General features: G+C 33.9%; 1 protein-coding gene across 3 annotated transcripts; it reads right to left on the bottom strand.

Moving 5' to 3' along the window:
- Window positions 1–275: 275 nt before the first annotated feature.
- On the bottom strand, window positions 276–26200 carry LOC148300296 (GMP synthase [glutamine-hydrolyzing]-like). 3 transcript variants are annotated; one of them, XM_088274995.1, is made up of 16 exons: window positions 26013–26159; window positions 19540–19605; window positions 18489–18611; window positions 16987–17173; window positions 15858–15975; window positions 13929–14085; window positions 13107–13250; window positions 12923–13019; window positions 12079–12325; window positions 10792–10972; window positions 9332–9466; window positions 8307–8478; window positions 5869–5986; window positions 4653–4767; window positions 2895–3086; window positions 276–1846 (listed from the first exon to the last, which is right to left on the bottom strand). In XM_088274995.1, exons 3-16 carry the CDS (start codon window positions 18588–18590, stop codon window positions 1745–1747), a joined length of 2067 nt encoding a protein of 688 aa, XP_088131121.1. In that variant the 5' UTR covers window positions 18591–18611; window positions 19540–19605; window positions 26013–26159; the 3' UTR covers window positions 276–1744. The 3 variants fall into 3 exon arrangements, with proteins under 3 accessions (XP_088131121.1, XP_088131120.1, XP_088131119.1); XM_088274994.1 differs by lacking the exon at window positions 19540–19605 and having other exon boundaries at window positions 26013–26200; XM_088274993.1 differs by lacking the exons at window positions 19540–19605; window positions 26013–26159 and adding an exon at window positions 25751–26010.
- Between the last annotated feature and the right edge of the window lie 190 nt (window positions 26201–26390).

The following is a 26390-nucleotide window of genomic DNA, read 5'->3' as shown; positions in this document are numbered from 1 at the left end:
ACCTGAATGAAGACCGTGGTTTGTCTACCAGACTTTAAATTACCTTTCTGTGAGGATATCCATAAAAATAAATTGAAATGTGTGACGACGGGAGGATAGTGATGGAACCTGTAATGGTTTATGATGCAAGAAGTATAGAAATAAAAACTGATGGTGCAATTCGGAACAAAAATAAGGTCACCAGTTAAACATTGAGCAGATTTAGTGTTTTGTGACCACACTTCTGGAGTGAGGAAATGATTTCATAAGAGGAAAGGAATAATAAAAATCAGATAGTCTTATGAAAGTATGCTTTATTTTCAACAGAACGAATTGATTTGTTGCCATAAATAAATTTACATATCATACAGTATTTGTTAATGTTTTAACCTGTAAATATCAATCTGCCTGTTAAAGTGATGAATGATGAATCTGCAGCATATGCATTAGGGATTTCTTCTATTAAGTAAATATGTATTTTCTATATATTAACACGATAGCGTCAGTTAAGATCGGATGTCTCGGGAATACTATTTAACCGGTACAAGTAAATATTCTGCGATATAAAAAATATTTATAGTTAATATTCAGTTCATAACACGTGAAATTTATAGACAAATATCACTAAAGCCAATCAATGAAACATTAGCCGTACAAGGAAAACGAGTGTGCCTCGCAATACTTATTCTACAATACAGTAATATCACTCCCTTGTAGGCCTACTTTGTTTTACCTAAAATATTAGTGTGATGTATAAAAAATGTTGAATGTAAAATCTGACACATTCAATCAAATCAGAAGACCGTTGCGGCACTGTAAATAAATATTGCGGAGGACATCATTCCGATGTGTCTAGGCACTGATCTAGAGAAAGCATTCACGTTATATTTTATTTTTTCTCAAATTGCATATACATATCGGGGTTAGTGCCTATAACAAAATATATATAAATAAAAAACCAGTTAGAGAACAACGAAACATTGTAATGAAACCGAAAATAATTTACTGAATAGCTCGACTATTAGACTTTATAAAAATTAAAAATCACAGCTGAATAAAGTTCAAATTATTTTAAAAATAAATCAAAACAGCTGTTAGAATTCTAGCCAAGATATTTTTAAATTTGTATAAAAATAAAACACAACCTTCGCTTTTGCCCACTTTTGATTTGTACTATTTCTGCAATCAGTCACTAATAAAATACTGTTTAGTAATTATAAATCTTTCAAAGAGATGAGATATTTGTCGAATCCGGCTGGAGAAATAGTATGAAATAAAAGCGGTTAAAAATAAAGTTTGGGTTGTATTTTTATAAACTCGTCACAAAATGCCAGAAAAAAATGAACAAAATGTTATTCATAAGCTAACCGATAAAATAATAAGTTACGTAAGTGGAAAATGAATTATACCCTAACCTTAGAGAAAATAAATACGGAATTAAGACGGGGTTTTCCTAAAATGACTTCTTTACACATGAGAGGGTCGAATGGAGTAAAATCTCCTTCCAAACTATTGTAGATAGAAGAATGCTATTTATCATTATAACCGTTTATATTTTGTCGGTAGACATCAAAGGCGACAAACAGAGAGACTCGAGTGCGTAAAATGTTTAAAAATGACATTAAAAATAGCGTGAAAGGAATACCAATTTCACACTTGTCAGCCCTTGATAAAATCACGCAAAGGGTGTTCTCCACAGTTGCAATGCGCACTGTTATAAGTATTAAATAGATTTACATGCAACTCTAGGCTCGGGGGAGTGTCATCATTCCCACTCCGTAGTCCCCGGAGGTTTGGACGTCAAGTCGTATAGCACTCGGGAGACGCCCGCTACGGACAGGATCTCCTTCACCATCCTCTCCACCACCTGGGGGACAAGTTTATACAAAACACTTTATTTTTTATGTACATGTATATATGACCACACATAATCAAGAGGAGGATAAGCCTAGCTTGTCACAAAAAAAATGTGTATCGTTTCTTAAAGAAGGTAGGCATCCCCCTATCCTAATATCAAGACTTTTCATAAAATGAATAGAAAGAAATATGTAAACACATAAAAATAATTTTAAAAAAATATAAAAATCAATGGATACAGTTATCAAAATATGTAAATCCCTGGCGCCCTCCAACTCAATGGAGAGTGTAAGAGTAATCTGGAATTCCAGCTTGTAAAATTGTTGTTTTGGTGCAATTTAATGGTGCTTACGATTTAATGATTTCAAATTGGTTTAACACAGGATTGGTCACGTTTTGTCGCAACTTTAATTAAGATTTCGATAGAATACAGTAAACAGAACAGATTTGCATTTAAATGATTTTTGTGTGAAATATTGGTACCAAAACAAAGCAATTCTTTACATCGGAATTCCCAATAAATGAAATAATTATAAAATCAGCTCATTTTGCGTTAAAAAATCTTTTTTTCTAAAGTAAAATAAAGTAAATATTACACTGTTTTTGAAATGACACAAATTAAACAAACTTTTAAAATAACTCACAAGGTTAGCGTCATATATTTTTTTTCAGGGTGAAGAGTGAAAGTCACCTAAAGATTTATTTTTAAATCATTGACCGGGCATTAATATTTTTTTTTCCGCCGAGGCAAGCCAGTATTGGTAATATTTTGGACTGTGATCAATAGAATACTTATTCTGTATTATGAAACAAAAATTAGAATCCTAAAATATGAAAAATTGAAAAAGTGGCACTCGAAAAACTGATCTAAGGCGTAGATGTTCGGGAAATTCATAAAAGTGGAAATATCTGGAAAACTAAGGCACTTTTACTGAGGTCATATTTTAATTTTTTGGTGAGTAATAAGCCGGCCTAACACCCCTCAAAAGGAATACGTAGGATTATGGGTCACCCTGTATATATCGAGTAGTTATTTTGTCTCGATGCGGGTCACTCACCTCCAGGGGCAGGTTGGGGGAGCCGGGCACGGCGGGCAGGCCGGTCATGAAGTCGGCGGTGAGGAAGGGCCGCAGCACCACGGAGCGCTGGCACGAGGGCAGGCGCGTCGCCGAGTCCCGGTCAAAGTGCACCGGGATCAGCACCACCGGCATCTGCGCTATGTTCTTCCCGTAGCCCGACGACATCAACACCTGCACACAACCACACTCATAGTAACACTCAGCCATGTTCACAATACTCTCAAAGGAATGACTAGACAAGTCTATTTTTTGGTTAATATGTATATCCAAAGTTAAACAAGTTTATTGGATTGAATTCTACTTTTATTTACATATATCGCTCACTCCTTTCAAGAACGTCATAAATCAAAAAACTAGATTTTTCAGGAGAACGTTTTTAAAGTTTAAAAATATAATACAATGTATTAAAAATAAATATCAAGCCACTAACTAAACTTTTTACTGTGCAACAGATTTGTTTAAAGTAAAACCTTACGGTTTATTCTCCATTTAAAAAATATTAAGATTATTCAAAAAAATAATTAAACAATGGCTTTTCTTCAAAATGCAAAAACAATACTTTCTGCCCTGTAGCGGGTAAATATTAAGTGAAAAATATGCCTCTTTTGCTGGCATATAGTACATTTTCTGGGCATTCCGAAAACATGCACAACTGAAAATTGACAATTTTTTTTATTTATGACGTTCTTGAAAGGAGTGAGCGATATATGGATAATATGTGACGTGTTTCATCTTATTAAGACATTATCAAACACGATAATGTCTAAATAAGATGAAACGCATCACAAATTATCAGAAACATATATGTAGATAAAAGTAGAATTCAATCCAACAACTTGGTTAAATTTTGGATATATTATCTGAAAAATTTAAAATGGAATTCTACCAACTGTCTGCAGTTACAATAAATAGGTCTATTTTTCTCAAGGTAAGTTTGGATTGTTATTTCACACACTACTAGCCCATGATTAAAATGATACAAGTAAATAATAAAAGAAATTTAATAAACAATATAAATAAACACGTACAAACTATACAGTAAAAAAAAAACTAAAGATAACTCCCTCGCACGGCATAAAAATATATTGTGGGTGCACTGGCAAAAAACGTTAACTCGAAAATATGTATTTTGACTTAATGATGCAGTATTATAAAGTTTTCAACGTTTTATAAACTTGCAAAATACACCAAGTAGTTTGAAATGTCATATTTATGTGGTTTTAAAAGTAAATTCAACTCTAAGTTTAATAGCGGGTAATTTATGCAGGCTAAAAGCTTCTAATCACAGGATTATTAAAACAGGGATTTTAGAGTTAAAGTTTTTTTGCCAGTATACCCATGTTTCCCAGTATTTAAAAAAAAAATGTATATCATGTCACTAACACAAAAAAATGTCCCATTCCAAGCACAAGAGCTGTCTTTTTTTGGAGAGGCTCAGTGCAAATAGAATTATAAGATTGAATTAAGTAGAAATTGTATAAAAAATGTAAGCATATTAAATTTTAAAAAAAGGAATGAAATAGCGATACCAATTTCACGATTTATTGTAAATTTTCAGATATTTTCATAAGAAATAATGAAGATATAAAGAATTTATCCGTATTTTAATTGCAAGAAAAACACACTTATAAGTAAAAATATAAGTAAATACCAATCTATCCATAATGATAACTTTGATTAATATTTTTTTTAACTACGGCACTGTAGCGGCAAATGAGAGAATTTAATTTTCCTTACTTGTGTTGCAAGATCATCAGCTTGTCTAATGATGGAGAGAACATGGCTAGTCAGGTAGGTTGGTGTGATATCCAAAACTTGATCTTTGATTGGGTCGCCAAATATATAACATACTCTGAAACAAATAAAAGATATCATTGAAAAAAAAATACAATTTTTATACTAGTTTTGTGAAATGGATATGAGGTATCCACTTAAAATCAGCATACAAGTTGCTTTTGACTATTCAACCGGTTTAAATGTTTTTTTTTTTACAAATGTAGACTTTCATACATTGAGCATTTGTACGTAGGTATAAATTTCAAAATAAAATGATATGACAATTATGCATTTAAGAATTACTCTCACATATCACAAGAAAGCACACAAATCACTATCAACACACTTTATGGAAACGTACATAGAGCCATAAGATCCAAAACACAGTTGCGCATCAAACAAAACTTAAACACATACCTCTCTTGGTCAAAACATAGATTATTTAGCAAAAAAATTATACAACCTGCTTCCATTATTCATAAGGTCACTAAATAATAAAAGAGCTATTCATAAATGGATAAAGGAGGTGGCTAGATGTGAAATAGATCACATCATACTGATTATGTCATAAACAATTTTCTTTAACATATAATAATTTTATAAATAAGTATTATAAAATGTCCGCCTCCGTAGTGTAATGGTCAGCACGCTCGGCTACCGTTCTAGAGGTCCCGGGTTCGATTCCCAGGGGGGGGTCAAATAAATATAAGTATTTTTCACTGCTATATTTATTAAAATATTACCCTGGACTGGTACCTGAAGCGGAGGGCTGATCACCTTTCCTTCATATGTTTACAATCAAGATAACACCGCGTTTATATGATGCAGTGCCCTATGCACCACTGGGGTGCGGATAAGGGTTTTAATTGAAAAAATTGAATTATAAAATGTGCCTTTGGCATGGGAAAACTCATTGAGGGCACGTTATTGCAATTTGTAATTTATCTTCGTCATACGTCTCTCCACTGCTGGATGTAGGCCTCTTTAAATTTTTTTTAAGAATTCTTTTATTTGGGCTTTTTCAATTCAATTACTACCCGCGACAGGGACAGTGTACAAAGACATGACCAACGAATGACAATTAGCATCTTGCATTCATTGTCAACAAAAAGGCCTTCGATTCTGTAGGACAATTTAGTGTTATGTATGATGAATAATAAATAAACAAATTAGTTACCTGTTAATATTGTGGCATACCCTAGGGATAAGTTTAGCCAGGTATATAAGGTCTGCCCAGGGCGGTGGGAACTGTTTACTCGACAGACCTACCACGTAGCTGTATGTTCTTCCATCGCCTAAAACAGCATGAACGCAAATTATTATTGTTCCTGTATCCTGTACGTTGATTTATTCAAAGGATAAAGTAACCAGAAAGTGTAATAATGAAACTTTATGATTTTGATACATACTAAAATAATGGTTTACTGCTAACAACATCGCTATAGAAATTGCAAACCCAAGATTCAATTGTATTTCTGTTTGCTACAATATTAGCGCAGTGATAAGGTAAATAGGTATTAAACTATTATTTTTTGACATCTCATCAAAGATGAAGAAGAATATGGAAGTCTGGGCATTTATGGGGCTTACGACCGTCATAGGCTGGTTTAAGTGATCACTTTACACACGAGTAACATTCACCAATTCTACCCATTATTGACAACCACACTACTCAAATTCTTAGAAGTTCTATATATATGAACCAATTTAGAAACCTTGTTCATTAATCACTAGAACTTCACTAGAGACATCTATTGGTGAGATGTAAAGAAGCTTTTTATTAAGCAGAAACTCTTATATTAGTATGTGTATGTGTATCTTATAGAGTATGTGAGATTAGTAATATGAAAATAGCTCCTGTAATTGGAGATAATCCAGATTTTGTGAACAAGTATTTGGACACATTCAAAATGTTATAAAAAAAGGTATTAAACGTTTATGTGCTGAATTTTTTCTTATATGTATGCTAAATTTGCTAAAAGACTTTTTTGTAAATTCAAAAAAAAATTATCAGGTGTGTACAATATCAACAATATTTTTCTCAAATATTAACCAATTTTAGTATTTCTTTCTGGTATTGGTGGAGATAATTTTGTAATAAACATACTAATATATTAAAAAATATACGAGTATACTTATAACAAAATTAACCACTTAATGCTAGGGTTTTTTTTTGTTGATTAAAAGTTTTTAAAAAAACAAAAAGGGCTTAAACGTTTTTTTTCAAAGTTCATGCACTTTTTAAATAAAATATAACTATTTTTATTTTATTTACAATTACGTCAATATTTTGTACCAATTCATCGTCGAAAAAGTTTTTAAAAAATTCAAAATTGGAACGCATTTAGCGCGCGAGCGTGACTCGTTTAAAAGTGTGAAGAGGTTAAATGGAAAATTTTCATTCACAAGAATGTGCCAAGGTCGTGTGAAATTAACTCTTTCTTGGAGTTTTCACTGTCGAAGCGCATCCCCGATTGGAAAACATTCTAATTTCTCATCACTATCACTACTTTGAGTTTAACCGGATCCACGCGGCTCGCATAACCGTATGTGTTTTTACAAGACATGCCCCATACGCGGCTGACATAAGCGTTTGTGTTTTCACTCTGCTCCAAGTTTCGAACCTCAGTTCAACTTGGAGGGATTTTTTCATGGTGTGGAACTTTGGATAAAATAATACGTCAATCCTCGGCCTTATGACATCTGTTGAAATATCTGACTAATAATTTGTAACATCACAAGGATAAATAATAAACAACAGATCCCTGATTTTTCTTGCGGTCGGTAATTAGTCCGCGCCATAATCATGCCCTATATCTGTCTCACTCTCGACGCTACGCATCGCCAGTGGGTAAGAGTGACACACGATGCGTACTTTGATTTATTTGTTACGATCTAATTTGTTTATATTACGATATATTTCAAGAATAATGTGACACACGTGTATTATAGAGTACTAAAAGGCACAATGAATCCCATTGAACGTTTTTGTTTAGGAAAATAAATCGTTTCATAACTAAATACATGATAAAAGTAATAATTTAAAAAACGGCGAAATACAGCCGCGCACGAGCGTCTCTTAGGAACAAAGTTAACGCGTTTAAAAGGTTAACAAACATTTTCGAGTGATGTTTGAGAATTGCTTTCAACATCACTCTTGGACGAATCCAACACTGTAAGGGTTTTTACAAAAAAAAAACATATTTCTATTTTTCATTAAAAATTGAATTTGTTTGCATGTGAATATCATTGACAAATTGCAACTTTAGATGCAGACATACTTCGATACAACCTCTCACCTCGTCCACCAAAATACACAGGCATCATCATCTATATATTAATGTGCCACGATTTTGGGAAAGTAAACCAGAATAGATATATTGATTCTCAGCATTCTTAATCTTTCCGGGAGTATGGACGTCGGTGCAAATTTTCCTCAAAGGAGTATCGACGTTAATGAACATTTGTGGTTATTTGTTTGTAATTTTGTCATAATTTAAAAATATTTACATAATTTCTATCTTCATATTACTTAGATTTTGAGTAAAAATTTTTTTCCCTGTAAAAAGAACCCACTCCCGAAAAGGTTAATGGCTAACAAAACATGATGTTCACCTTGCACTCCGACACTGCGGATGGGCAGGAGTGTGGCGGTGAGGGAGTGTTGGGAGCTGATTCTTCTCAGTTCCTGCTGCTCCAGCCTCCCGGTGGCACCGACTACTCGCTGTAGGAGAGCGTGCTTCTTTTCTGACATCTGGTCAAACTCCACTATTATTTTCACTATCACCTGAAAAAGGAAACACATTTCAAGGACCTGCTAAAAAAATCCAGAAGACAAAGCAATGTATAAATATGCATGAATTAAATAAATTTTGAGTTAGTTCAAATAGAGTGTGAAAATGTGTATTCACACAATACAAAAGAAATATAAAGCCTAACCAATACATAAAACATTATTGTATTGTGGATTTCTTTCTAGAAGTAATTTCTTCCGGATGCAACTAAAGGTGTATTAAAATTAATATTTTCATTTCCATTCTGACTTGTTATTAATAACTGTTCCAAATTACACATAACGCAAAACTAGAACAACTTGAATTGGCATTTGACCTCATGTTTCCAATTCTTTTGCTCCATTATTATTAAGCTCCAAGCAAGAGAGAGATGGGATGGTAAATCTGACTGGTTAAATATGTCCCCTCTCTAAAGTTAATGATGTGTTACGACTTCAGTTAAAATTTGAATGTCATTCAAGGATATTTACATTTTTATTTGCAATAATGCCAAAAGCTATTCAAAGAAAAAAAAAGGTTCAAAACACTGAGGTAATTGATGCGGCATAGGTAGGTACTTTATTCTGCAGTAAAACAAAGTGAGGAATATCTAACTTTAAATTACAAGTATGAACATATTGTGTTGCCAATTTAAAAAAAAATGGTTGGGTCCTTCATAATAGCTTTATTATGAAGTACCTAACTATTTTTTTTTTCAATTGGCAACAAAATATTTGCATACTGGCAATTTGAGGTTAGATACCCGTCAGTAAGTTTGTTTTACTGCAGAGTAAATTGTAATTATTTTCTTAACTTGTATTGTTGGCTTAAAAACATCTTTTTTGTTAGTCAAGAGGATAATTATACCTGCGTTTCAGAGAAGTCTCTTTCCATGAAGGGCTCCTCTTGGCAAAGTACCCGGATAGCCAGCCCCGGGCCCGGGAAGGGGTGACGCGCTACAAGGGAAGAAGGGAGGCCCAACTCTACTCCTAAAATGCGAACCTGTAACCAAACTCATTGTTTTAACCAAATTTGTAAAAATATGATGGTTTTGATATAAACAATTGAAACAAACGTTTTTAATTTGTAATTTAGAAAAATTATGATACAAACTCTACAAATATACTGCAGTTTATTTACAACAGAATGAATCACACATGCACAACTGGCAGTCATATGTAACATCCTGTTGGAAGGAAAAGTGTGTAAAACATCCATATTTTAAATTCATTCTATGAAGATTTTATTGATATCTCATAGGTGGGGAATGATATGAAGTCTGGGCATTTATACAAGGTTTATGACCTGTCATGTTCTGTAAATGCCCAGACTACTACATCTTTCTTCATCTGTGTTGAGATGTCAATAAAATTTCGATATGAATAACTCCTTTATAAGAATTTGTGAACAAAAATTTGGACACGCTTATCATTCTATAAAATTTATCCGACAATGTTCAATAATAATAAAAATATACGGGCATCATTGCAATTTACTGCTAAATAAAATAAATTTATAAACTTCAATATTTAGTAGAGTATGTCCTAATCTTAACACAAAAAAAATTAGATAAAATGCAACTCAAGATTAAAAAATTATCTTGTATGGATACATAAATTAAAGTTTTAGCTTTATTACTTTTAAATTTTTTTTAATAGCATATGACGCTCACTCCTTTCAAGAACGTCATAAATCAAAATTTGTCAATTTTCAGTTGCGCATGTTTTCAGAATGCCCAGAAAATGTACTATATCCTAGCAAAAGAGGCATATTTTTAACTTAATATTTACCCGCTACAGGGCAGAAAGTGTTGTTTTTGCATTTTGAAGAAAAGCCATTGTTTAATTATTTTTTTAAATATACTAAATATTTTTCAAATGGAGAAAAAATCTTCAAGTTTTACCTAAAAAGATCTGTTGCACAGTAAAAAGTTCAATAAGTGGCTTGATATTTATTTTTAAAACAATGTGTTATATTTTTAATCTTTAAAAACGTTCTCCTGAAAAATCAAGTTTTTTGATTTATGACGTTCTTGAAAGGAGTGAGCGATGTATGGGATTCGTCATATGGGGTTCATTCCTTGTCATAAGGAATATAAAGAAATCTCGCAAATTTCAGTAACACAAATGTTCAATCATGAGCACAATGGCAAATGTTACGCAGCACATAAAGTGCTCACTCAAACAAGTCAATCAGTGCTCACTCAAACAAGTCAATCATAGGTTTGAAGCTCTGTAAATACCCAAACTTCCGTATTAATTTCTCAATAGCCTTGTTTGTTTCTGTTGAGATGTCAACATTTTTTTAAATAAATGAAAACTAGGAACCTCATCCTTGTGGAAGTCCTTGAGGGGTTCTATGACTCGACCGGCGCCCCGCAGCATCCGCACGAGCTCCGTGTCATTGTGATGAGTTTTGATGGTGGCCGCCTTGCTGCTGGCCAGAGAAGACGCTGACTCTATCAGGTCGGGCCGCAGGGTGCCTTGTGCGAGGTAAACGTCTTCTGGCCTGGATCACAAACAATAAATACACATTATTTAAGTGTCCTAAATAAAATTATATAATTAAAATGGACAAATTTATTAAATACAGTGAAACCTTTATCTATCGTTCCTCGAATAATCGTTTTCCCGGATGTGTCGTTTATTTCTTCTATACCAACTTAATTTCATAGTAAACTAAACCGCATCGATCGTTTCTCTATCACCATTTACCGCATTTATCGTTCGAATTAAGCTACATATTTGATACATTTTGTCTGTTTTTTTACATTACTTCCAATTTTCTTACATTCAACGGCAATGTATGGGATAGATACTATCGAAAGCTTGTGTAACCGATAGCAGGAGAGGTCGATATTGATGAAAAGGAGCCGCTGCCTGTACCTGCATTTCCAGAAGCTTGCACACTCTTTGAAAGAAAACTTTCTACAACGCACATTCAATAACCGATGGTCAAAAAAATACTATTTGCAAAGCCGAAATTAAACTATTGACTTACGAAAATAAAACAGTTAAAAAACAAAAGTATTTTTTTAAATTCTATTCAGGTTTGTATTTTTTTTTAAATAAATACATTTGCATCTGAAACATGTATTCTTCTTAGAATTTCAGCCTACGAATGATTATGCAGATTGGGAGGACGGTATCTTTACTCGGTCGTATCTATTTGCGTATTGACCTCTTAATCCCGCATTCATAGTTTATTTTAATAGGTCCCTTTAAAAACGATAAATAGAGGTTTAACTGTACCTTAATTATTTTTATCAGATTTAACCCATTATTATTTTATTTTTATGGAGAAAATTGTATTCAAGATATTTAACACATTGTTGTCGGGTGTTTTTTTTCATCAACCCTGACTCTAATTATACTCGGTCTGCCGCTCGACTCTCATAATACTAATCATAAGTAAACGAAAAACCCAATTTTGTTCTGTGCAATGTTTTTTGGTGTCTCTTGCTGTCTACCAAAAATTATCGAATAGAACGCTTATAAGCATCTCCCGCTTTCTACCAAAAGTATGTAAGACACTTTTAAGTGTTTCCCACAAATAATGTGTTGACATCAAATAAAATTTTGAGATAATCCTTAGGAGAAAGCATGCCACATTACCTCAGATTCATATCTTTGACAAAATCCTGGGCTACGTTGACGAACACATCCCCGATGATCTTTCTCTTCTCCTCGGGGGCCACCGCCTGGCAGAGCATGGGGCTGTCCCGGCAGTGGCCGTTGGCCTCGTTGCGCAGGGTGGTGTGCCCCTCCGAGAACAGGTGGCCAGCCTGGATCACGTGCAGGTTCAGCCCGATATCCCGAAGGGACTTCTCCACTTGTTGCGATTCCCTCTTCCGCATGAAACCTGGATTTAGAAAACAGAGATGAAAACTATAAATTCGCACACATTTGTCCACTGCCCTAGGAAGGCTGAGATCTGATATGTTAAATTCAGAACCCGAACAGCAGCACTAAGGGCCAGACTTACTTCCGCAAAAAAATTTCAATTACATGGAATGTTACCTGGTTTTAAAGAAAATTGAGTTGGGATTTATGTATATTGGGCCTTAACATGAGCTTTGATTCATTGTATCTACAAGGTTATCCCTATCTACTGTTATGCTGGTTACTGATGTTTTAAATTTTTTTTTTTTATTAATTAGCCCCTAAAATAATTTTCTAAATATTTGCAACCATGAGCAATTAATTACACATATATTTTCTGGGGATGAAAAGATTGATAATGTTAGAGAAAGGAGAGTGAATATAGTTGAAACCTTAACAAAGGGATTGGTATATAATATTCATATAAAAACATTAGACAATTCCTCCTTTTCTGCCTTTGAAATGATGCCGGCGTAAAAGGTAAAAATACCCTTCTCGTCCTTAAGCATCAACCGACCGAACGGGTAGAAATACCTTTGAACCGTCCGAAGCGTGTTAAGAATAGTATTATAATTACCATTATCTATATGAAGACCTATTATTTGGTCATCCCTCAAGGCATGTTTTAATAGGGCGGCGCATACTGTTGAGTCCACACCCCCACTTACTAATACCTATGGATTAAATAAAACAAAAATAATTAATACAAACATTAAACATTATATTGAAACTATTGGAAATAAATACTTGGGAATACATACCAAAACTTTATTATTGCCAACAGTTTCCTTAATGTAGTTAATGCATGATTCTTTGCGGCTGGATAAGGTGAACGTTCTCGTCATTCCCGCTATATCAAACAAAAAGTTTGACAACATCTGTTTCCCCTTTGGAGTTAAATCAACCTGAAGAGAATAATGTATTTAAATATTGAACGAGTCTTTCAAACAAATATACAAAATGGACAAATGTGGAAATGCTGCAAAACTAAGATAAAGTAAGTGACGGTAGGTATCGTTTAGTTTTTGGCAGAAATTGGAAACTGTCCGTCTCCGTAGTGTAATGGTCAGCACGCTCGGCTACCATACTGGAGGTCCCGGGTTTGATTCCCAAGGGGGGGTTCAAATAAATATAAGTGATTTTTTCACTATAATATTTATTCAATATTACCCTGGACTGGAGCGGAGGCCTGATCATCTTTCTTTCATGAGTTAACGAACAAGATAACACTGCATTTATATGATGCAGTTCCCTATGTACCATCGGGTGCGGTTGAGGGTTTCATGGAATGAATGAATTAGATGTTTATTCATAAAATCGGGTCGGGTTGTGGTCCCGTGGTTAGTGTTGCGGACTCTTAGTCAGAGTTTCTCAGTTCGAACCCACTCTACCACAATTTGATACCTATTTCTAATAATGAGCCGCTTAGGCTCACAGAAATAGTATAAAATTGAAATATTTGTGTGAATAATAAAAACACAAATATTTCTCTTAAAAAAAAATTCATCAAGAAAATATCTATATAATAATGCATACATAATAGAACAATATTGTACAAATGTTTGAAGTGGGTGGCTATTTACCTCTGGGTGAAACTGAACTCCGTAGAGTCGGAGCTGTTCGTTGAATATGGCTGCCACAATATCCGAGTGGGAGCGAGCGGCAGGCCTCAGTCGGTCCCCCATCCTTTCAACACTATCTCCGTGCGTCAGCAGAACTGTTTCACGGGTCTCTAAATGACTGAAACAACCGTTATTATTATTATTATTGTGATCTTTTAAAAAATATGCACAATTCATTTACAGGTAAAATAATACAAATAAATTTGCGCTCTAGCAATGGCGATACAAACATTTGAAATTTTATCCCTTTGCCCGTACCGTACCACATAGAATGAAAAAATAGCTCAAACTGATTTTACCGTAGTAGTGTAAAATCAGTAGTTTTTGGTAGTGGTAGTGTCCGCCTCCGTAGCGTAATGGTCAGCACACTCGGCTACCATACTGGAGGTCCCAGGTTCGATTCCCAGGGAAGATCAAATAAATATAAGTGATTTTTAAACTCTTATATTTATTCAATATTACCTTGGACTGGTACCGGAAGCGGAGGGCTGATCACCTTTCCTTCATGTGTTAACGATCAAGATAACACTGGGTTTATATGATGCAGTACGCTATGCACCATTGGGGTGCGGATAAGGGTTTGAATGAAAAAATGAAAACGTTGGCAGTAGTAGTAGATTATAATGGAGTTATGGGCTAGAAATACTAAATGAAAAACCTTTGTAGTTAAATTTTAAAAGCAGTTAAGTTTATACATTCAATTAAAATACATTCAATTGTGGAAAACGTTAATATTATGCCTTGCAATAATGCATTTAATAATATTTCAGGGAAAAGACCAAGGTAACAAATCGGCTGTCCAAACTTAAAACACAGTAAGGGACATTTATTTTGCATTTTTGGAGTAAGTAGAAAAAAGCAAAAAAACGTACTACAAAAAAATGTCCCTTACTGTGTTTTGAGTTTGGACAGCCGAAATGTGGCTCAAAGAATCGCGGAACAAATGTGCAACTGGGCAGGTCACGTGGCACATATGTCTCGAGGATAGACAGACGAAAACAGTGCTTGACTGGAGGCCTAGGACAGGACGCAGGAGCGTGGGTAGGCCCCAGACAAGATGGTCTGATGACAGTAAGAAAGTGGTAGGCCTGCACTGGAAGAGAGTCTCGTCCAACAGAGAACTGTGGAAGTCCAAGAGGGAGGCTTTTGTTCAATACTCAACATGTTAAAACTCGGCGCCAACTTTCTCAATGATTCCACTGAGCTACGTGAAACGTTTGTACCATCAAGAATCCTTAAAGGAATGGAACAAAATATATAAAGCATCTGAAAGTGGAAAGACCACAAGACTTTTTTTTGAAAATGTGCAAGATGCGATCTCTATTCTAGACAAACACGGGAGAAAATATTTTCTCACACAAATGCTGACAGGACATGGAGCCTTTAGAGTCTATTTAAACCGTTTAGGCCTTCGTCCTGATCCATGCTGCCTGTGTGATGGCACCACTGCTCAGTCTGTGGAACACATACTGAGATCTTGCCCAATGTTTGAGCGAAACAGGTGGATTCTCCAAATGGAGTGTGATGCTCACATCATCGACTCCCTGAACCCGCAGGAGATGCTAAAAAGTGGAGTCGTCACCAAATTATACTTGGACTACCTGGAAAGTTTAGTTGTGGAGATGAAAAACTACAATGAAGGAGGATAAACGTCGGAGCCGGATAATACTTACGGAGCTCAATGCAGTGGAGTGAAGCGGCTGAACGCTGCTCTAACCTCTTTTTCTCTCCCAAATAATGCATACCCGAAAGCACTAAAGCAAAAGTGCAAGAATCCCGTACCAGTAACATGACCTTGCATATATAAGCAGGGTGCAAAAAAAATGTGAGAGGGGAAAAAAAAAAAAAAATGTTAAAACTTATCAGTCAAAGGGTTAAAAAAAGGCTTACTTAAATAAAGGACATGACGTATCTATATCTATGTCCGACTGTCCGTCTTCTCTCGCGTCCTTTCGGTGTACTGTGCCACCAAATTCTTTATTTAACATCTGCATTCCGTAACATATACCTAAAAATGAGAGAAAATTCTTTATTAAAAATCTATCATCCATCAAGAGTAAACGGCTTCATATAACAAACAAAAAAATCATAGTACTAGTCTGCTAACCAGACTCTGGTTCATGCTCCTCGTATCTCGTACTGTGCGCCGCCGCGGTACGCGACACGCTAAATTATCTTGCGTATCGTTTCAAAATGCTTACATTTCAAATGTTTCTTTAAATTAGAAACACTTGTTTTGAAGGATAGTTTTTGTTTGCATATTATGCGCACTGCTACTAATTTGTTTGCTTCAGAAAGCACATAAAAATATCTCCAAACTTCAGTTGTACGCGCTTCATTTTGACGTTTTGACAGAGCGGGAAATCAACGGGAATGTTTAAAAAAAATATCTGTTTACCAAACCATATCGAAATACTTCGTATCTCCGGATATTTCCGAACCCTGAGCCTAGCGATATTTGAAACGCCATGACTGACATCGACATGTATATTTGTCTCTTTTCATCATTTGTATCTAATAATCCAATAGACTAAGACAGAGATAGTTTTACAATATACAATGCAAAATGACTGACTGGCAAGTCATTGATAAGCTAAAATTAGTTTTATGTTTCATGAGTGACAATGTTATCGTTGGTTACATTAGTTTGAAACAGATTTATGAGATTTGACTAGGGGCTAGTGGTTAGTATATTGTACGTATTACAGCTCCATACAAGTATCACGATATAATGATCTCTTGACGTATAATAGTATTTGTACCTGTGACTGATAATACTAGGAACACCTCTAACTGCGAGTAATGTTGTGATAGTGCTTTTCCCAGCCTTGCATTATTTCCTTACATCGCTATTCAAACATCTTACATACATTGTTTTGCCGCACATTCACATTTAAAAATTAAGATATATATATCATGTCCCTTTCTTTGATTGGCAACATTAAGTATGAAAAGGCAAAATATTTAAACACCTCTTACGAATCTCAGAATCATTGCGGATATATTGTCAATTACTTACCTAGTACAGGAAAGCCGATTTTAAATATTTCCGAATCGTATCCCGGGGCATCCTCGGCGTAAACAGAGTTGGGGCCCCCGGATATGATGAGCGCCCCGTAACCAACTTCCTTCAGGATGTACGCAGGGGTGTCTAGAGGCAAGATGTCCGACTCAACGCACAATTCGCGCACCTTCCGGTCGATTATCTGCGGAGTTTATTTTATTTAAAAACAAAAACATTAAAATACTCTCCTTATCATTCATCGTTCACTTTGTGTAATACCACTTTAAAACACTACTTCAAGAGTAGTTTCTTAAACTAGTTTCGTCCGATCGCTGCCGGTTTCGTGTAGTTAGTTTGACCCATCATCAGGTCAAATATAGACAAACTAGACAAAACCGATAGTCATGAAGTAGTGTTTTTAAGAGGTATTACACAAAAGAACGACAAATGATAAGGAGGGTTTTATTATCATACCATAAAGTCAACAATGCCTTTAATATACGAAAAAATATTTGCAACAGTACGCTGCATCAATTTTTTAAATATTTATTCAATTATACACCTCTTTAAAGCGTCTTTTCCATACTGTTGATAGAGAGCGGGAGACGCTATTATTACTTTTAAAAGCGTTCTATTTTATTACTTTTGGTAGAGTGCGAGAAATGTCAAAAAACATTGCACAGATCAAAATTGGATTTGCAATTACTTGTGATTAGGTTACTTGTGATTTTTTACTTGTGATTAATATACTAATTAGGGTCAAGGTTGAAAGAAAAACCCCCTGACAACTATGTATCGTTTACGGCGTGCACATATTTGTGCGTTTCAGATACCTTATGTTGCAGCGGTGTGCGCATTTCGGTTACCTTCAACTTCATAGACAAAAAACACATTTAAACCTCTCCGTGCGTCCTGCCACAAACATGAGGCCTTAAAATACTAGGTCAGATAGAGTGTGGCCTAACGTTGGGGCGTAGAGGATGTTTCTCAAATATTTCCAGATCATGTTGGGATTTGGACTACCAACCCCGTCTATTGATGTTACAATACAATTTAATCATTTATCTGGCAGTTACATGTTTTACCAACTGAACAAACAATGTTTTAAAATGTCATTAATATCTTATGTCATTAATATCTACTCGAGAGGTTGAACATCTAATTCCTTTTTATGTTTGCTTTGCTGTGTAGGAGATAGGTTTCAAAAAAATATATAAATATTATCGATTCTTTTCTGATATCAAAATATGGCTCAAAGTAATCATTTTTTCGATGTGATTTAAAATCGGCCTTATCAAATTACATTTGACAAACTTCACCATAACCAATGTGTTAATAGTGGATGTGGACCAAGCAGATTATATATATATATATATATATTTTTAAAGTCTTTTATTTATGTAAATTTAAAATAAGAATCAGAACATAAATTTATCTATGGAAAATAAATTTATCTATGAAACATAAACAATGAACACAATTTTGATTTTGCTCTATTTTTGAATTTTTTTGTTTACCTTTCCGTATTGAGAGCCCGCATCCAAGATGGCCACTCGGTCATTATTGTGGGCACCACCATTGATGGTGCGGTACTTTCCCTCGGGGCTGGAGCTGTGCATGTTGGCCTGTCTCCACCAACACTGAAAACAATCATAGTTAGTTAATAATTAACCAATTTGTTAATAATAATAATAAATTAATTTGTGAGCGTGTGACCCAACGCTTACAATTTTTCAGGACGATATCTGTGGATTGGAAAGGAAGAAATCACGACTCTGAAAAAACATGTCAGTGGAAGATTGGTTATACTTCCGGTTTGTTAAAAAATGAAATTTTTTTTAAAAAATTAGAAATTAAAAAAAAAAAAAATTGTTTTTAGAATGAAAGAAAAATCATAATTTTGGACAGTTGGTTTATACCGTAGTGATCATATCACTTTTATTTTTTTGACCCCCCCTGGGAATTGCACCCGGGAACTCCAGAACGGTAGCCGAGCGTGCTGACCATTACACTATGGAGGCGGACACTCACTTTTCACTTTTTACACTCAAGTATTTATTGAATATTACCCTGGACTGGCACCTGAAGCGGTGGGCTATTCACCTATCCTTCATGTGTAAACGATAAAGATAACACTGCATTTATATGATGCAGTGCCCTATTCACCATTGGGGTGCGGATAAGGGTTTGAAGAAGGTATGAAGAAGATCATATAATGGTGGAGACTGACTGGAGCATTTCGTCGTAACGTAACATGCTACGATGCGAGCATTCAGGCAGTCAGTACACCGAGCCGAGCGCTCCATCCATAGTTTTGGATGCTCGGTGATGCTCACCGCGAGCGATGTCACGACGTTATGTTACGACGAAATTCTCCAGTCAGTCTCCTCCTTAACGCAGGCCAGACATGCTGGCTGCAAACTCTCGTTATAACTGACTTCCACTGTACTAAAATTTATAACTATTGCACTATAAAAAGGGTTTTTGTTTGATAATGATAGTTTAAATTTTTAAGGGAATAAAAAATTATATTGAAGTGCTAAAATTTAAAATGAATTATTTATTAACCTGCAATATCTGGCTGCCAAAGTGTCCAGAATATTCACTGCAATGGCTGCACTCTCTGTTGGAGAGCTGCTATGCGTTTGAAACTCGACATTAGAACTAACTCACTTCGGTTCATGGCAAGGTTGTCTTATCTCAAATATGTTTATGAAAATTCCATTCCCAGAGTATTAAGAATAATCAGAAGAGATAGAGAGAACTTAATTGATATCTCATATTCGAAATGGCAGCATAACAGTAAAATAACTAAGATTGTGACTAAACAACAGAACCTAAGTGCACCACATATTGCAACAAATTTAACCCTCTCGTACATATAAAAAAATATATATATGAAAAAAAAAATATATATATGAAAATAAATCTAGAGTGAAATTTATTTAGGTAATTAGGAATTATAAATGAAAAGACTTGTTTTTTACCACTTATATTTATTTAAACGACTAGTTTTGGAAGCTACAGATCCTTCTATCTTCGGGTCTGAATATAAAATTATGTTTATATTCAGACCCGAAGATGGAAGCATCTGTAGCTTCCGGAACTAGTCATTAAAGTAAATATAACTCAAGTGGTGAAAAACAAGTGTTTTCATTTACAATTTTAGTTTATATTCAGACCCGAAGATGAAAGCATCTGTAGCTTACGAAACTAATCCTTAAAATACATTATAACTCAAGTAGTAAAAAACAAGTATTTTCATTTACAATTTCATCATGTCTTACCACAAAGTGAATGCTGAAAGAATAAATAAAATAGATAATTAGACACGGAAGAAAAAAATATAAATATTTTTTTGGTATTTATTTTTCAGGAATTTCAGAAGTACTTATTTGTATTTGAGGGAGCATATTATGGGATTGTAACGTTTTTATGATAATGTTAACCTGTCCGGAGGAGTAGCCGCATGTGGTTGTCCACTCACAACTTTCCTCAAAGTGCCATTTTATAAATAAAACCCGGTGACATTTATTTATAAAATGGCACTTTTGCTGTTATCTGTGGTTGTATTAAACATTAAAACCACAATTCAGATTAGTTTTCTGTTTACCCACGACATTTTACATAAAATAAAGTTTGATTGACATCTTCATAATGACACTGTCAAAGAAAACTGATGAAATAAAATTTTGATACAAAACATGTTTACTGGTGTAAATATTTTTGTATTTAAGAAAATATCTTGCTTATATGGTTATGATAAAAAAACTTACACCCAGAGGTAGTTTTGTCCACAGAAACTCACTCCCAGACAGGTTAATAAATGAATAAATTACATTTGTGAAAAAAAATGTACATTTTTATTCCAATAAGACAAAATGTGCAATGAATACAAATAATGTTACAATTTACTGAATAAATGATAAAAATATTAGAATTAAACAGATTTTATAACCGTGAAAAAAATCTTTATAAAACACTCTGGGCACAATGGTTCTTAGTTACATCTTTAGCAAACGTAACGAGTTTTCCTCCTAGCGCCTAGGTGTCATTTTGATCAAGCAAGTCTTAAAGAAATTTGAGAGAAAAGTACTTTTTTTAACCATATGGCGGCACTTAAAACATAGCTATTTATCATATGAGGGTTTAATGTAGGAGAGGGTTAACTGCTAAAATTACATTTGAGTCATACTCTTTATCATAATACTCATGATTTACTTTCGCATACTAAGTTTCATACTACATAAAAAAGGGGAACTACCTCTCTCCATGTGAAAATTGCATTACGAGAAAATGGGGAATCACCTAAATAAAGCAATTTTGCCAACAGGCAATACAGGCCTCATGCCGGAGCTAAGTTAATGTTGATAATGCGAATACGGAAGCCTGGCCAATGATTTACATTAGCATACTAAGTTTCATACTACATAAAAAAGGGGAATTACCTCTCTCCGTGCGAAAATTGGATTACGAGAAAATGGGGAATCACCTAAATAAAGCAATTTTGCCAACAGGCAATACGCAATACAGGCCTTTTCACAAAACTAAGTTAATGTTAAGAATGGGAATACGAAAGCCTGGGCAATCGGCTGGCTTATGACCTGTCATCACATACTGACCATAAATGAGTTTGAACTTACTTTGTTGATAGGATGCACATAAGGTGAAGATAAATAATATTGAAAACGATAAGAGCAATTATTTAACCAAAGACATTCACCATTCCACCTATGATTGACAACCACACTATTCAAATTTTTAGAACTCCTAGTGATCAATCTCAGGACACAGTACATACGAGTTCACAACAGCCATCTATGTTGGACAGATCAGCGAGTATGTATGAAGAGATGCATGTACTTGGAAGAGGCGAAAAATGTATGCAAAGACAGAGAGGTATGGTGTTCTATTCTCTATGCCTACCTCTTCAGAGAAGCGGCCTGATGGTTTGTTAGTTAGTTAGCTAGTTATAATTGAAGTATAGAACACATAACATTTACTAGATGCTTGATGTTACCTACATACCATTATGTGGCAGTTTTTGACAAATTTAATACCCATACCAAGATAGAATCTAATACACAAGTAGTAGTGGGTGACAGTCGAAACCGTGTTGTTATACTGTAAGCCAGAATCTATTCCTGGAAGCACTCTACGGACACACACATTTATATTCATTTTGCTAGTAAAAAATATCAAATCTACACATCTACCAAAAGTCATCTCACATCAAAATGTTATTAAATAATTAGGAAATGCAGTGTTTTATATTAGTATATTAACCCTTTGCACTTGAAAGTTTTTTGGTGTATGCATTACGCCAACTCAATCAATTTCTGAAACTGAACTATTTATTTGTAATTACAGTGAAACCTCTATCAATTATTCCTTCAATAATCTTTTTCCCGGATGTGTCGTTTATTTCTTCTACCCCTAATTCATTTCATACAAAATAGATTGCAATGATCGTTTCTATCCATCATTTTACCGCATATATCGTTTGAATTACACTGCGTATTATATATATTTTGTCTGTATTTGAACGCAAAAATAAACAACAATTTTAATACACTGTTGGCTTACGGAAATAAAACAATTTAAAAAAAGAACAAATGTCAATCACAAATTATTTACAATGCTTCTTCTTCTTCTTTTAGGACTAGGTCATTTACAATGCAATAAATTTAAATTTTTTTTTGCTTGTGTTCAACCTCGTTTTTTTTATATTTTATTTTTAATAAATACATTTATTAACATCTAAAACTCGTATTCTTCTTAGAACTTTAACCAACCAATGGTTAAGCAGATTGGGAGGACGGTATCTTTACTCGATCATCCTTGTGTATTGACCTCTTAACCCCGCATTCATAGTTTATTTCAACATATCCCTTTAAAAACAATAGACAGAGGATTCACTGTATATGATTCTGATTTAATTAAATTGAAAAGTAAAAAAAAAGACATTGAAAAATTCTATATTTTGTATGTTCTATGCTTACATGATGCATAATTTTTTTTTTTAAAGAGAAATATTTGTGTGTTTATTATTTACATAAATATTTCAATTTCACACTATTTCTGTGAGCCTAAGCGGCTCATTACTAGAAATAGGTATCAAATTGTGGTAGAATGGGTTCGAACCGAGAAACTCTGACTTAAGAGTACGCGACACTAACCACGGGACTGCAACCCTAAGTGAATAAACATTACGAAGTGGGAATGTCAGATCAATTCTAGAGCAGATCAGTCAAAAACAAACCCTTGCATTAACATGTCTTCTGATAAGAGAAAGTGTCTCTAAATTCGTGAAAAGGTGGAAATTATTCGTGAATGTAGCGCAAAATATGGTGAAGTGTGTTAGAAGTTTTCATCATGATCTACAGCATCAACATTGTGGAAAAATAAGAATAGATTACATCTGCATTTGAAAAGAATATCGCGGACACGCAAAACAATTATAAATGTGAACTACGAATGTTGATGAAGCTTTGCTATGGTTTTGTACCCAAAGAAGTGGAGAATTTTCCAAAGTTTATAGGAAAAGTGGATTTACAGAAAAATATAATACGTGTGTAACTTTCTTCATCTTTTCATGTGATTCTCGGATATAAAGAGTAACGCTTGTAACAAGTAAATTCAGTCGGACTCATCATCCTCGTAATAACCGAGTTTGATAATATTAATGGCAGTGACGAGTTCTTTAATCTGACCTCTTCCGGCACTAAATGTTGCATAGAGCACCATATCAGATTGACACGGCGTTAACTTGATCGTTAATGATATGAGCATGGCAAGGTGATCAGTACTACACTTCAGATTGTTGGATATTGGAATAGAAAGAAAATGGAGAAGGAATAATACAAAGAAAATACAAAAAAAATGGAGAAGGAAAATGAAGAAGGGTAGGAAAAGGAGAATAGAAGCAAGAACTAGGGCACTCTAGGTTGCATACCAGTACACTATCAACATTTACGAGTACCGCAAGAAATACAATTTTTAATAGGACATTGATTTGATATTTTTTTTAGAATAATGTTTTGCTAGCGATGCCAACAGTTAAGTGTTATATTACTACTGCTACCATAATGCCGATTCTGCAGGGGTAGGCAGAGAGGATGGAACGCCATACTTTTCTGTCCCGACATACACTCCTCGCTCCCCTTACATCCATCTAGTCATACATGCCCTCCTATTACGCAGATGTTACACGTCAAGACTATATTATTAACACAGTTAATAAACAATCATTGATTAAAATGACATATAGCTCACTCTTTTCAAGAACGTCATATATATTAAAAAAACTTGATTTTTCAGGAGAACGTTTTTCAAGTTTAAAAATATAAAACAACGTTTTAAAAATAAATATCAAGCCACTTATTGAACATTTTACAGTGCAACAAATCTTTTTAGGTAAAACCTGAAGGTTTTTTTTTTCCATTCGAAAAATATTTAGTATATTTAAAAATTAATTTAACAATACCTTTTCTTCAAAATGCGAAAATATCACTTTCTGCCCTGTAGCGGGTAAATATTAAGTTAAAAATATGGCTCTTTTGCTGGGATATAGTACATTTTTTGGGCATTCCGAAAACATGCACAACTGAAAATTGTCGATTTTTGATTTATGACATTCTTGAAAGGAGTGAGCGAATTATGATATCTCTTATAATGAACCTTGAAACCTTTTCTTCCAGTTTTCAAGTCTTTTGTAACTATTTTCTTTTATATTTTATGGAGTTATCAAGTCTTGAAATTAGCAGACTCGTAATTGTTGATCCAAACTTACTTGGAATTTAAAGGACCGGTAAGATTGTAAGATAATCCAAACTTACTTGGAATTTAAAGGACCGGTAAGATTGTAAGATAATCCAAACTTACTTGAAATTTAAAGGACCGGTAAGATTGTAAGATAATCCAAACTTACTTGGAATTTAAAGGACCGGTAAGATTGTAAGATGCTTTTTACATTTTCTGGGCATTCCGAAAACATGCACAACTGAAAATTGACGATTTTTGATTTATGACGTTCTTGAAAGGAGTGAACGATATATGAGTTTGACATGACATGTCATCACGCAACTAATAAAAGGTTAAATTCAAATATCGGTTTCGACAAGAATCTTTATTCTTTAAAGATGCCATGACGCTAAAATATGAAGTGAAGATATACTAAAATACTGCATTTTAGATTCTTATCATGATCTGACAAAAAGAAACATTTTTCTATAGAAAAAGTTGTTATTGTGATAATAAAATATCAAACACTTAATCATACTTGGTAATATAAAACCAGATAAGAAATTAGCATCATCAATATCAATGACAGCAAAAAAATCCAAGAAAATGTACATTCTTATAAAATATTTGTTAAAATTTGAGCTCGTATTTTATGCATTCTGTAATTCTAATGGTTTAATTTATTTTATTAAAGATAGTTTCAGCATGTTGTTTGTAAAAATTATTGATAACGGCCACTAATTAAATTGTTGTTTAGAAATATTCTAGTGAATTAAAGCTTAAAAAGTTATAATATCAGTCAAATTCCACTATAATTATCGGCTGGCCACATGCCGACAAAATGTTGGTAAATATTCAACGCGAATGTTATCTTTATGTCATTTTTCCATTGTTATGTTATTTAAGAGCTAGAAATCCCTAATTGACAGAGTATAACTAGAAAAATCTGCCGAATTTATTAATACCAAAAGCTAAAGAGCGAAATTTACGCGTTTTATAACCTTGTAAATAAAATCAAAATCATGTTACATCAAACCTTCATACGCCCTTCTCCTCTGACGGCGATCACAAAACAAATATAAAGAAATTATACCGATATGTGTATTTGTGGCACTGTAAACTGTAAAACACTAAATTGCAATGATTTTTTATTATTAATATATGTTTAGAAATGTCAATTCTGGGTCACATTATGCAAAATCCAAAATGCCGCAAGAGACGGGCATGAGACGTAGATAACTTAAAACTCAACTTATGTATAACCTAAATGTAGTATTAATATGTACGAAAACACTTACCGAATATCACAAAAACGAGATTTATATCGATTTACTCATGCAAAACAGAAAAATGTGGCGATCGTACACGACGAATACGAATTTAATAAAGTACGACAATTTACCATAAATAAACTACATCATAATCTACCGGCAGAAAGCTTCAATTCGTTTTTGCACATTCTGTACAAAATTCGGATCATTTCACGAATCTAGTTACAAAGTATGCCGATAGATGGCCTACCTTTGGAAGAATAAAAAAATGAAGACAGAACTCATTTGATTTTATTTTTATACTGATATATGTTTTGACGAATAAAAGGAAAATTTATTTTTTTTAAAAATCAAAATCACAAAAAATCTTTATTCGTATTTACAAGCACTTTTGTTATAAGTAAA

The sequence above is a fragment of the Brachycentrus maculatus genome, unplaced genomic scaffold (assembly GCF_059751285.1).
Source record: "Brachycentrus maculatus isolate JH-2025_06_01 unplaced genomic scaffold, ASM5975128v1 h1tg000755l, whole genome shotgun sequence".
Lineage (NCBI taxonomy): Eukaryota > Metazoa > Arthropoda > Insecta > Trichoptera > Brachycentridae > Brachycentrus > Brachycentrus maculatus.
This window is presented reverse-complemented; position numbering and strand designations above follow the sequence as displayed.